This window comes from Amblyraja radiata, chromosome 7 (genome assembly GCF_010909765.2).
Source record: "Amblyraja radiata isolate CabotCenter1 chromosome 7, sAmbRad1.1.pri, whole genome shotgun sequence".
Taxonomy (NCBI): Eukaryota; Metazoa; Chordata; class Chondrichthyes; order Rajiformes; family Rajidae; genus Amblyraja; species Amblyraja radiata.
This window is the reverse complement of record NC_045962.1, coordinates 48,479,085-48,491,117: the sequence shown is the minus strand read 5'-3', so window position 1 is coordinate 48,491,117 and position 12,033 is coordinate 48,479,085. Positions and strand designations below refer to the sequence as shown.

The 12,033-nt window shown below is 44.9% G+C and overlaps 1 protein-coding gene across 1 annotated transcript in view; it reads right to left on the bottom strand.

Annotated features, from left to right (window-relative positions):
- col18a1 (collagen type XVIII alpha 1 chain) overlaps nucleotides 1-12,033 on the bottom strand; it is a 166,776-nt gene that overhangs the window by 44,061 nt on the left and 110,682 nt on the right. The window contains 1 exon segment of the mRNA XM_033023498.1: nucleotides 2,779-2,823. Coding sequence (XP_032879389.1) covers nucleotides 2,779-2,823 — 45 coding nt within the window.

Sequence of the window (12,033 nt, the reverse complement as noted above, 5' to 3'; positions counted from 1 at the left end):
TCAAAGATGCATACTATTCAGTGTCTATTCACAAAGAGTACAGGAGATATTTGAAGTTTAACTGGATGGGTCAATTATGGCAATACAAGGCTCTGCCAAATGGATTGACCAGCTCCTAGACTATTTACTAAACTACTGAAACCAATTCTGGGTCTACTAAGGTCTCAGAACCACATAGTCATGGCATATTTGGATGACATTTTCATTTTTGGAGTCACCAAATAATTGGCAGAAGCATCAGTCAAAGCAACCAAAACCCTGTTTGAAAGACTTGGTTTCCTCATCCAACCAGTTAAAACAAAATTGACACCTACCAGGGTAATTGATTACCTAGGATTTACTATCAACACAGTAAATATGTTGGTGACTTTGCCTAGGGGCAAACAACAAGATTTGAGTAAAGCCTGCAATGACCTGATAGTCAAATACAAGCCATCTATCAGGCAAACAGCGAGTGTAATTGGCAAATTAGTAGCTGCATTTCCAGCAGTACGTTACAGGCCTTTGCATTACCAGAATTTACAGCGAGCAAAGGAACGAGCACTCAGATCCCATGCAGGCCAATTTGGCAAACCTATGCGATTGCCAGCAGAGGCCGATGTTAGTGGATGACGAACGTGAGACACAGCTCAAGGGAAATCTTGCTCGAAAGCCCATCGGTGGTTCTTCAAACCGATGCAAGCGGCTTAGGATGGGGAGCTACTAACACAGGCAAGAGCTGTGGGGGCAGATGGAATGAGCAGGAGTCTGTGATTCTCCAACAACATGGAATCAATTACCTGGAATTGTTGGGGGCACCATATATGGGATTAATGTAGAGTTTGTGTAAATAGGCGGTTGATAGTCGACAAGGATTTGGTAGGCCAAGAAAACTGTTTTCATGCTGTTTGTCTGTGTGTCTCCATGACAATATGACGGCAGTTCAAATTAATCATACTTGTGAATGAAAATGTTTCACTAAATAACCCATGAAAATTTGGTTTATCATAACAAACAGATTTTTTTTTAAATTCCATAATAAACCACAACAGAACAAACAATGATCAGTGTAACATGAACTCTGATGTTGCCTGGTTCTCTGCTTTTCATTCATTGAATGCTTCTGGTACGAGCCTGAATGCAGACAGCAACAATCACCTTGTAGTCTGACACAAGCTCAAAATCCAGACCACTTACTCCAGAGGAACACAGAGAGCGACAACCCCATTGGAAGCACTGATGAAGAGACATAATCCGCAACCTTTTCAGCTAAAAGCTCTCTACAATACCTTGGCTAAAATCAGTCAAAAGCTCTCTACAATACCTTGGCTAAAATCGATCCCTCATCCAGAAATGCCAGTGAATAGATTATCTGGTTTGAATCAAATATTGTTGTTTAGGATCCTTGCTATGCGTGAAAACTTGAAGTTGCACGAAGGTGGCATTGTGTTAAGTTTAGGCCGCTGGGATCAAGTGTATCCTAAGAGGAATATAGGGGACTGAGGAGCATACCAATGAAGAAAATCAGAGGCAAAAATGGAGCATGAGATAGCTCTGGCAGATAAAATTAAGGAGAATCCAAAGTGATTTTATTAAGCGGAAAAGGGTAACTAGAGAGAAAATAGGGTTTCTCAGAAACCAAAGTGGTCATCTATGTGTGGAGCTGCAAGAGATGGGCAAATTTCCCCAGTGTTTTTACTATGAAGAAAGACATGAAGACTTGTGAATGTGGCAAAGTTAATGGTGATGTCTTGAGGACAATGTGTATTACAGTTCAGAAGATATTGAAAGTTCTAAGATGTACGAAGGTAGATAGATCTCTGAGGTGTGATCAGATATATTAAAGGACAATGTAAGATGCTAGAGTAGAAGTTGCAAGAGATATATGAATCATCCTTAGATACGAGGTGTCGGAAGACTGGGGGGTAGCCAATATTGTGCCTCTGCTTAAGAAAGACAGCAAAGAAAAAGGTGGATATAGAGACCATCATCTGTGAAAGGAACGTTATTGGAGAGGATTCTGAGGGATAAGATATACATGCATTTGGAAAGTTGATTAGGAACAGTCAGCATGGGTTGGTGTGTGGAAGGTCATGCCTCATAAATCTATTTTAGTTTTTTGAAAAAGTAACCAAAAAGGTAATAAGGACAGGGCGGTAGACATAATCTAATATGGACTTCAGCAGGACTTTTGATAAGGTTCTGCATGATCAGCTGCTCTGGAAGGTTAGATCACATGGTATCTAGGGAGAGCTAGTTAACTGGATACAAAATTGGCATCTCAATAGAAAGCAGACAGTGGTGGGTGGAAGGCTGTTTATCGGACTGGAGCTCTCTGACTATGGTGTGCCTCAGTGCATATCAATGATTTGGATGAGAGTGTACGTGGAATAATTAGTAAGTTTGCAGATGACACTGAAATAGGTGGCAAGGTGGACAGTGGAGGAGATTATCAAGCATTACAATGGGATCTTGATAAGCCGGGCAAGTGGGCCAAGAAATGGCTAATGTAGTTTAATTCAGATGTGTGAAGTGTTGCATTTTTGGAAGTCAAACCAGGGCAGGACATTCAGAGTGAACAGGAGAGCCCTGGGGCCCTGGGGAAAGTTGTAGGGCAGAACGATCTAGGAGCACAAGTACATAGTTCCTTGAAAGTAGCATTCCAGGTAGATTGGGTGGTGAAGATAGCTTTTGAAATGCTGGCCTTCTGTGGGCATCTCTAACAGGTTTCGAGACCAAAATGTGCAACTAAAAACGATTCAGATGATTCTGTGACTGTTTGCAGCACTAGTTACTCACCTGAGGGCCAGGAAATCCCTTCAACCCCGTTTCTCCTGGAATTCCCTGTGGAAAAAGAAAGGAGATTTAAGCTGCAAATTTACTTTGCTGTAAACAAGAATTGGTAGCAAGATTCACCATATTTAGGTGTCAGCAGTTGGCATTCAATTGCTTATCGATTTCAACTCTGAGCCAGAGGCTGGCACACAAAAACATACAAGCCTGCTGTTATCCAGCAGCATAGGGGGTGTGTCCCAGTGATGAAAGTTTCATCTTGCAGATGAAATATTAGATAGTGGACATAAAAGTCTTTACATTGCTATCCTGAAGAAAACGAGGGGAGTTCTGCCCAGTGTCCTCACCCAAATGATCTATGAGCTAAAAGTGGCTTTTGTCAGAGTTCTGGTAGTGGGTCCTTCACAGCAGGTGTTTATCTGTCAGACCTCCTGTATTAAACACAACAGAATACTTAATTGTCTGTGGATTGGTTTGAAGCACCATAACAGTGTAGGTTTGACTTTCTCTCCACCTAACTCTAACAATGTAACTGAAAAAATCTATTCCGATTCCAATCACTTTCGATTATACGGTTTATCATTTTCCCAGCATCTCAGTATTGAAGGGAAATTATAGGTGGATGACCTGCAGCATGTTTCCAAAGCTCTTAATTAAACCAGTGTGTAAGTGTGCATATAGTCTTGCACTGGTTATGAACTATTATTGTTTTCCTACCTCAACCTTGTGGTAGTGAGAGTGATTAAACACCATTCATAAAGTAGCTGAGTTTTAGAAACATAGAAACATAGAAAATAGGTGCAGGAGTAGGGTATTCGGCCCTTCGAGACGGCACCGCCATTCAATATGATCATGGCTGATCATCCAAAATCAGTATCCTGTTCCGGCTTTTCCCCCATATCCCTTGATTCCCTTAGCCCTGAGCTAAATCTAACTTGAAAACATCCAGTGAGTTTGCCTCCACTGCCTTCTGTGGCAGAGAATTCCACAGATTCACAACTCTCTGGCTGAAAAAGTTTTTCCTCATCTCAGTCCTAAATGACCTAGAGACAGAGACAGAGACAGAGAGAGAGAGAGAGAGAGAGGCGGAGCAGCCAGCCTTCCGCCTAATAGCTACCCGCCAACCACCACCCCCACCGGTTGCGCCTGTGCCGAAGGACATTGTGGCTGGCTGGCGGGCCGGCCGGCAGAAGGCGTTGTGGTGGCGGCCAGTTCCGCTGTCTGGTCCCGGCGGCTGCTCGCAGCCACCTGAGCTACTTCCCTCCCCAGGCCAGACTCCCCACACGCTGTGAAAGGAACTCTCCCCCACCAGCGGCCTTGTCCTTTTACAGCCGCTTCCCACTTTACAGCCGCTTCCCATCAGCTGCCAGCAATGAGGGATAGACTTGGCTATCCCTCAGTACAGCAACATCATTCTTGATGTTGCTGTACTGAGGGATAGCCAAGTCTATCTTTCTTGACTTACAACCTAGCCTTCGGCCTCCAAGACGCAGGTAAATTTTGGTGCCTTATTTTGGGGTAAAAAATAGCGTCTTCATTGCCGGGAAATACGGTATATCATATCCCTTAACTACTAACTGCGCATTCAATTCATCCATCTTATTTCAAATGCTCTTCGCATTAAGGCAAAAAAGCTTTCAGGTTAGTTTTTCTTATCTCCCTTCTACCTTTTGCTTCTGGCCACTTTTTATGGCCCTCTTTTTATGGGTGCTTGCACTGGGTCCCATCTCCCTGCCCTGTTAGTTTAAACGTGACCTTTTCTACACTCTCTTTCCCGTTAGCTACACGGATACGCGTCCACGTTGTTGACTCCATCCCCCCATTTTTTAGTTTAAACCCACCCCTGTAGCACTAGCAAACCTGCCTGCCAGAATGCCGGTCCCCTTCCAATTTTACTTCGGAGTCACATGAGTGACTACGTGAAGAAGCCCGCCAGGACGCATGCGTGTCATATCGCTTTCACGCTTGCGAAACGACAGGCGGGGTGGAATGTTCCCCCACAGCGGTAAGTTTGAAACCGCGACCTGCAGGTAAGTGATTTACTCTGCGGTAGTTTTTGTCCCCGCGCTGTTTTTACACAGGGGGGGAAGCTGGACAAAATAGTGTCCACAAGTGCTGCGAGTAAAGCTGGCTGGGGAGGACCGCGAAGTTGCGGGAGCCAGCAGCAGCTGAAGGCACAAGCCCCGTAAGGGATCAGCTGTGCCGACTTTTTGTCCCGCGCCGGCCAGAACACCATGGCCGGGCGGGAGACTATTCAGAATGGGGCCGTTGACTTTTGACAAGTCGAAAACGGAGGAGGCGGGGTGGAACGACGTTCCCCCGTAGCGACAATTTAAACCAGGACCTGCAGGTAAGAGCTGCGGTCTTTTTGTGTTTTCCCATGCTGATTACAGGTGGAGAAACCAATGGGCTGCGACAAAGTTGGTGAGGGAGGACCGCGGAGCAGCGGGCAGCCAACAGCAGCCAGCGGCACTCGGATCACCGATGTCGCCTCCGCACCGGCCAGATCCACGCGGCTGGGCGGTAAGGCTAGACACAAAACAAACAAGGTCGTGGACTCAGAGGAGTCCGACTTTGAACAACCGCGGGCGGCCAGCGACCGAGAGCGCTGGAGCCGGATGGAGCGGTAGTGGAGCATTTGCTCCAACGTGACAGACTCCGGGAGATGGAGTCGGGTCACTGTGGGCCCTATGATAACCCACAGCAGTACCTCTTGAAGGGCTGCACAGTGCTTCTACCTCATCAGAGGGGAGCACTGCGGGTCAGTTCTGGGCTGACCTGGAAGAGGGGTCCGCAGAAGGAAAGACAAGTGTGCAAGGGGTGCAGGGACTGTGCAAACCTGGGACCACAAAACCACCAATACTATTGTTTGGAGGCAACCTATCGAAGCAAGTCAAGGAGCTCGATGAGGAAGCAAAAACCCTGGGACTAATAAAAGGGACTCGAACAAAAACCCACTACAGCCAAAGACAGCACCCCTACGCACCCACCAGCAGAACTGGTGAAAGCACGAAGGCCCGGTACTCAAAACATGAGTCTTTTTAGGCCATGGCCCAGGCCGGCCTTCTTGGAAGATGCGGGGACCTCCAACGCCAACCAAACCGAAAATCCAGACACCAGCGCAACAACAGCAGCGAAGAACCTACAAAAAAGAAGTAAACCTGCCACTGGTAACTATGGAGGTAGGTGGGTCTGGTTCCCTACAAAATACAGGGAGCATGGAGGTTGGGGGGAGATTACACTCTTTCTGAATGCATGGAGCATGTTAACAACCGATACTTACATCTTAAGCAGTATCCAGGGATATATAATAGAGTTTATACACAAGTACAGCCCTCCAGTTCAACATATACCGAACCGAATGTTCGTGCTTTCTGATAAAGAAAAATCAAAAGCGCAAGCTGAACTGGAGCGGCTTTACGTAAAAGGTGTAATTGAGAAAACTCAACACGAACCATAAGAATTCGTGTCCAATATATTTACCAAAAACAAAAAAGATGGTGGTTGTCGCATCATCATAGATCTGACAAAATTGAATACATTTGTACAATATATTCACTTCAAAATGGAAACCTTTGTTACTGCTAAACAATTAATTTCCAAAGGTTACTTCATGGCCAGCATCGATTTAAAAGATGCTTACTATTCAGTGCCTATACGAGGTGACCACAGATGTTACTTAAAATTCAACTGGATGGGACAACAGTGGCAGTATAAAGCACTGCCAAATGGTTTATCATCAGCCCCCAGGCTGTTCACAAACATTTTGAAACCAGCCCTAGCGTTTCTACGTAAACGTAAACACATGGTCATGGATATTTAGATGACATACTCATTGTGGGCAAAACTTTGGAATTGGCCAAACAAACTGTAACAGCCACAAAACAGTTATTTGAAAAACTGGGATTTATTATCCATCCAGTTAAATCTAAACTAACGCCTTCCACTACTATGGACTATTTGGGGTTCACCATTGACTCAGTTCACATGTCGGTGACTCTGCCTAAGGGAAAGGCTAGAGATTTAATAGAGGCTTGCTATAACCTCATTGACATCAGCAAACCATCCATCAGATTGGTAGCAAAAGTAATCGGCAAAATGGTGGCTGCCTTTCCAGCCACACAATTTGGACCTCTACATTACCAAAACTTACAGAGAGCAAAAATACAAGCACTCAAAATTAATGCAGGTCACTTTGACAGACCTATGAAACTACCAATCAAAGCTAAAATGGAACTAAAATGGTGGATAGATCTGGCTTTGTTCCAATCCAATCATTGTCAGTAACCCTTCCATAGTACTACAAACTGATGCCAGTGCACTTGGGTGGGGAGCCACCAATACCATCACCAGCTGTGGAGGTAGATGGACTGCTCAGAAGGCATCATTATTACTCACACTGGGCATAAACTACCTGGAAATGTTGGGTGCATTCCATGGCCTAAAGTCATATTGTACTGGGTCATATCACCAGCATGTTAGACTACAGATAGACAATACCACCTTGGTAGCATACATTAACCACATGGGTGGAAATAAATCAACATAATGTGACAATCTGGCTAATACAATTTGGCAATGGTGTATCCAGAGGGATATTTGGATATCAGCCACTTACCTACCAGGAAGACTAAATTTAGTGGCAGACACCAGGCCATGCAAATTTAATGAAAACACCGAATGGATGTTGAATAAAAAAGTATTTGCTGATATTACATCAAAATATGGAACACCAGATATCGATCTATTCGCATCCAGACTTAACCACCAGTTATCAAATTATGTTTCATGGGAACCAGACCCTGGGGCAGCGGCGACAGATGCATTTTCGCTGCATTGGGGGGAAATTGTTTATTTACGCATTCCCTCCTTTCTGCCTCATCAGTCGGGTATTAAGGAAAATACAACAAGACTCTGCGTCTGGTATTTTGGTAGTACCCGTTGGCCTACTCAACCATGGTTCCCAGTGGTATTAAACATGGTATTAGAACCATGTATCACCATCCCACATAGACCAGATTTATTGCTACATCCCGTAACAAGGGATAGCCACCCATGCCATAAACATTTGAACTTATTAATTTGTAGAGATTAAAAACACCTCTACTACAACTGGGACTGACGGACCGAACAGTGAACATGATCTCGGCAGCCCAAAGACAGTCAACCAAAAAACAGTATCTGGTCTATATCAGGAAGTGGGAGATGTACTGCCATAAAAACAACATCACCTACAGAGACATGAACATCCCGTCTGTTCTGGAATATCTGGCAGGCCTCCACTATGATGAGGGGCTCAGTTACAGTGCCATCAACTGCGCCAGAAGTGCCCTATCGACTTACCTATGGCAGGGGACAGAGCGTTACTCTGTTGGGACTCACCCACTGGTAACAAAACTTATGAGGGGAATTTTTAATACTAATCCCCCAAGAACCAGGTACTCCCAAATATGGGATGTAAGTATTGTCCTGAAGATGCTCAGGAATTGGATCTCCAGCAACAGCTCTGTCCCTACACAGACTGACATTAAAAACAGTCATGCTAATGGCATTGGTCACGGCACAGAGGGTACAGTCACTGCATAAACTAAGACTGGACAACATGACTTCCTCAACAGAAAATATTACATTTCATATCTATGAGTTAGTAAAGCAGAACAGACAGGGATCAGCAGGCCTCAATATACAATTTAGGTCATACCCAACAGATGACCGTCTCTGTATAGTAAGACATCTGTCGTTATACATGGAGACAACGAAAATCCTAAGAGGCAATGAGAAGGCACTTTTGGTCAGCCACAAGCAACCACACAAAAGAGTGACGGTCCAGACCATCTCAAGATGGCTGAAACAGGTTCTAACATAGGCTGGGGTGGATACTAATATTTTTAAATCTCATTCCACCAGGGCTGTAGCTACATCGGCAGCGATACAGTTGGATGTACCAATGGACCAAATCCTCAAGGCAGCAGGATGGTCTGGGGGAAAAAAACATTCCAATTATTTTACAACAAACCAGTAATGAAACCTGGAACGTTTGCAGAAACAATTTTAAGTTCTGTAAATTAATTTAAACCCATAAAAAGGGGTTATAATTTTGTGTTAACAAATTTAATGATTTCAATGTCGAATTCATGTCCAAATTATGTTAACACAATTCCTCCTACAGTCATCAAGGCAGACGTGATGCATGGACTCGTTTCCACGGCATGAAATCACAGAGCTTTAAAATCTTCACGTAGTCACTCACGTGACTCCGAAGTAAAATAATAAGATTAAACGAGAACTTACCAGTTTGAAGTTTGATCTGTATTTTATGAGGAGTTACGATGAGGAATTACGTGCCCTCCGCTCCCACCCTTGATCATATACTTAACTGGTATCTCTTCTCTAATCTTACTATGTTTAGTCATTACAATTATCTGTGATTTCACACCGCTGCTTTGAAGAATGACACGCATGTGTCCTGGCAGGCTTCTTCACGTAATCCCTCATCGTAACTCCTCATAAAATACAGATCAAACTTCAAACTGGTAAGTTCTCGTTTAATCTTACTATTAAGGTGCAACCTGTTTCTTTTGTACAGGTCATCCCTGTCCCAGAAGAGATCCCAGTGGTCTAGAAATCTAAATCACTGCCCCCTGCACCAACTTCTCAGCCACACATTCAGATCCCCTATCTCCCTGAAAAACATTCAATGCACACCTCCCCACAAAATGACTTCACCCCTGTACATGGAGCTAAAACTTAATGGAGTCAGTACTGTGTTATTGCAGGAGTTAATATAGGAGTTTATATTTAGGGAGCATGTTGGTACAGCTGGTACAGCTGCTGCCTCACAGCTCCAAAGACCTGTGTTCAATCCTAATCTTGGGTGCTGTTTGAGCAGAGTTTGCACATTCAGTGACCAAGTAGGCATCCTCTGCTAAGAAATGGGTTCTTTCAACCCATTTCATCCATGCCTACCTTGATGCCTATCTAAGCCAATCCTTGCCTGTATTAGGATTGTATCCTTCTTTATCTTTCCAACCCAAGTATGGATCCAAATACCTTTTCAATGTTGTAATTGTATCTGCCTGCAGCTCCCCCTCTGGCAGCTCGTTCCAGATAACCACCACCCACTGTGTGAAAAACCTAATCTCAAATCTCCCTAAACTTTCTCTCCTCTCACCTTAAACGTGTCCTCAGTCACCCCTACCCTGGCAAAAATGTCTATCGATCCTATTTATGCTAGATCTCAAATACCTCAAAGACGTGTGATTTGTTATGTTAATTGGGCGCTGTAAATAAGCCAGTTCGGTATTCCGACTGCACATGCACAGGTCATAGGTCGCTCAGGCTAAACACTTGTGGCGACCATGCCTCTGCATGGGTGCAGACCTGCGTTTCGTCCCGATCCGGCTGCGGCTGGGCCGTCCCCATCCCCTCCCGATTGTCCCGGCCGGAGATGTCCGGGGCGGCGGAGGAGGCGGGGCACCGGCCCATCGCAGCGGCAGCCCATGCCCGCAGGCGGCGCTGACAGGCAGAGTCGAGCTGCGGCCGGCACCTCCCCTCCTCTCTGGCTGTGGGCCTGTGCTGACACTCCCATCCGCAGACCTTTGGATGAAACCCCCTCCTTCAGACTTCCTTCACATTAGACTTTTGTGCCGTGGTTGGGATGGATAGGAGCGGGGATTTCCACGGGCGCAAGGAACAAATGACCTAAAGTTTGCGTTGAGTGAACTGAGTGATCTTAACGTCCTCATCGTACACGGACATTTTGTGAGAGTGGTTGGATCCCAGCTTCAGCTCAACCAATGTCGGTCACATTATCCAGACAGACGGTGGGGAATCAGCGGGATCGAGAAGGCAGCGTCCGACCCGGGAGTAGAGGTGTCAGTTCTTCCAGCGGCGAGCGGTGAGGCACCAGCTCACCTGTCGGGCGCTGACTCCTCGATCCCGGGATCCAACCACTCTCACAAAACACCGGTGTACGACGAGGACGGTAAGAACACTCAGTTCATTCAATGTAAACTTGAGGTCATTTGTTCCTTGCACCCGCGGAAATCTCCAGCGCGGCCGAGACGAGGGGGTTCTGAAGTTGCATTTTCTCGATTGAGGACATTTTTTCGACCCCGTTCGCTTTTTAAAATTCTCGAATGACCTTTGAAAAATCCCATGATTCCATGCTTTTTTCGGAAAAAGCTAACAGGCTTATTATCACTAGAGTATAGGTAAGAGGTAGAATATGGGGAGGGGGTGGAAGGTATGGCTGACAAAATCAGAAGAATAAAATGGGAATTAGTGTAAATGGGCAGTCAGATGTTTGACAGGAACGCGGTGAGCCTGTTTCAAAGCTTATTTTACCTGGTCTACAAATCTCTGACTTTAGAAAGAGCCACTTAAAATCAGTCAAGATTCCCTGTCCTCATCACTCACTCACTAAAATTTAGAGTAGTTTTTAATTTGTTTAGGCAGTTAGTCATAGTCATACAATGTGGAAACAGGCCCTTCGGCCCAACTTGCCCACATCGACCAGCATGTCCCATCGACACTAGTCCCATCTGCCTGTGTTTGGCCCAGATCCCTATAAACCAGCCCTATCCATGTACCTGTCCAAATTTTTCTTAAACGTTGCAATACTACCTGCCATAACTACCTCCTCTGGCAGCTCATTCCATACATTCACCACCCTCTGTGAGAAAAAGTTACCCCTCATGTTCCTATTAAATCTTTCCCCCCTCACCTTAAATCTATGTCCTGTGGTTCCTGATAACCCCTACTCTGGGTAAAAGACTCTGTGCTTCTACCCGATCTACCCGATCTATTCCTCTCATGATTTTGTATACCTCTAGAAACTATGTTGTACTGCTCCCTCATACTCCCATACATGATCTACTGTGTGGAGGTATGGGGGAACACATACAAAACAAATACACATCCAATCTTCATCCTCCAAAAAAGAGCAATACGAATTATACATAAAACCACCTACAGACAATCAACAAAACCATTATTTATCAGAGTAAAAACATTAAAATTTCAAGATCTGACAGATTATAAAACTATCCAAATTATGTTCAAAGCAGCTAATCAGCAATTGCCTTGTAATATCCAGGGGTTGTTCCAACGGAGAGAAAGCAAACACAACCTGAGAGGAACCTATATATTCGAAAACCGGCAATAAGAACTAATGCAAAACTCCATTGTGTTACAGCAAAGGGTGTTAGTCTCTGGAATAACTGCCTTGGGGGGCTCTTTTAAAACGGAGATGAGGAAGAA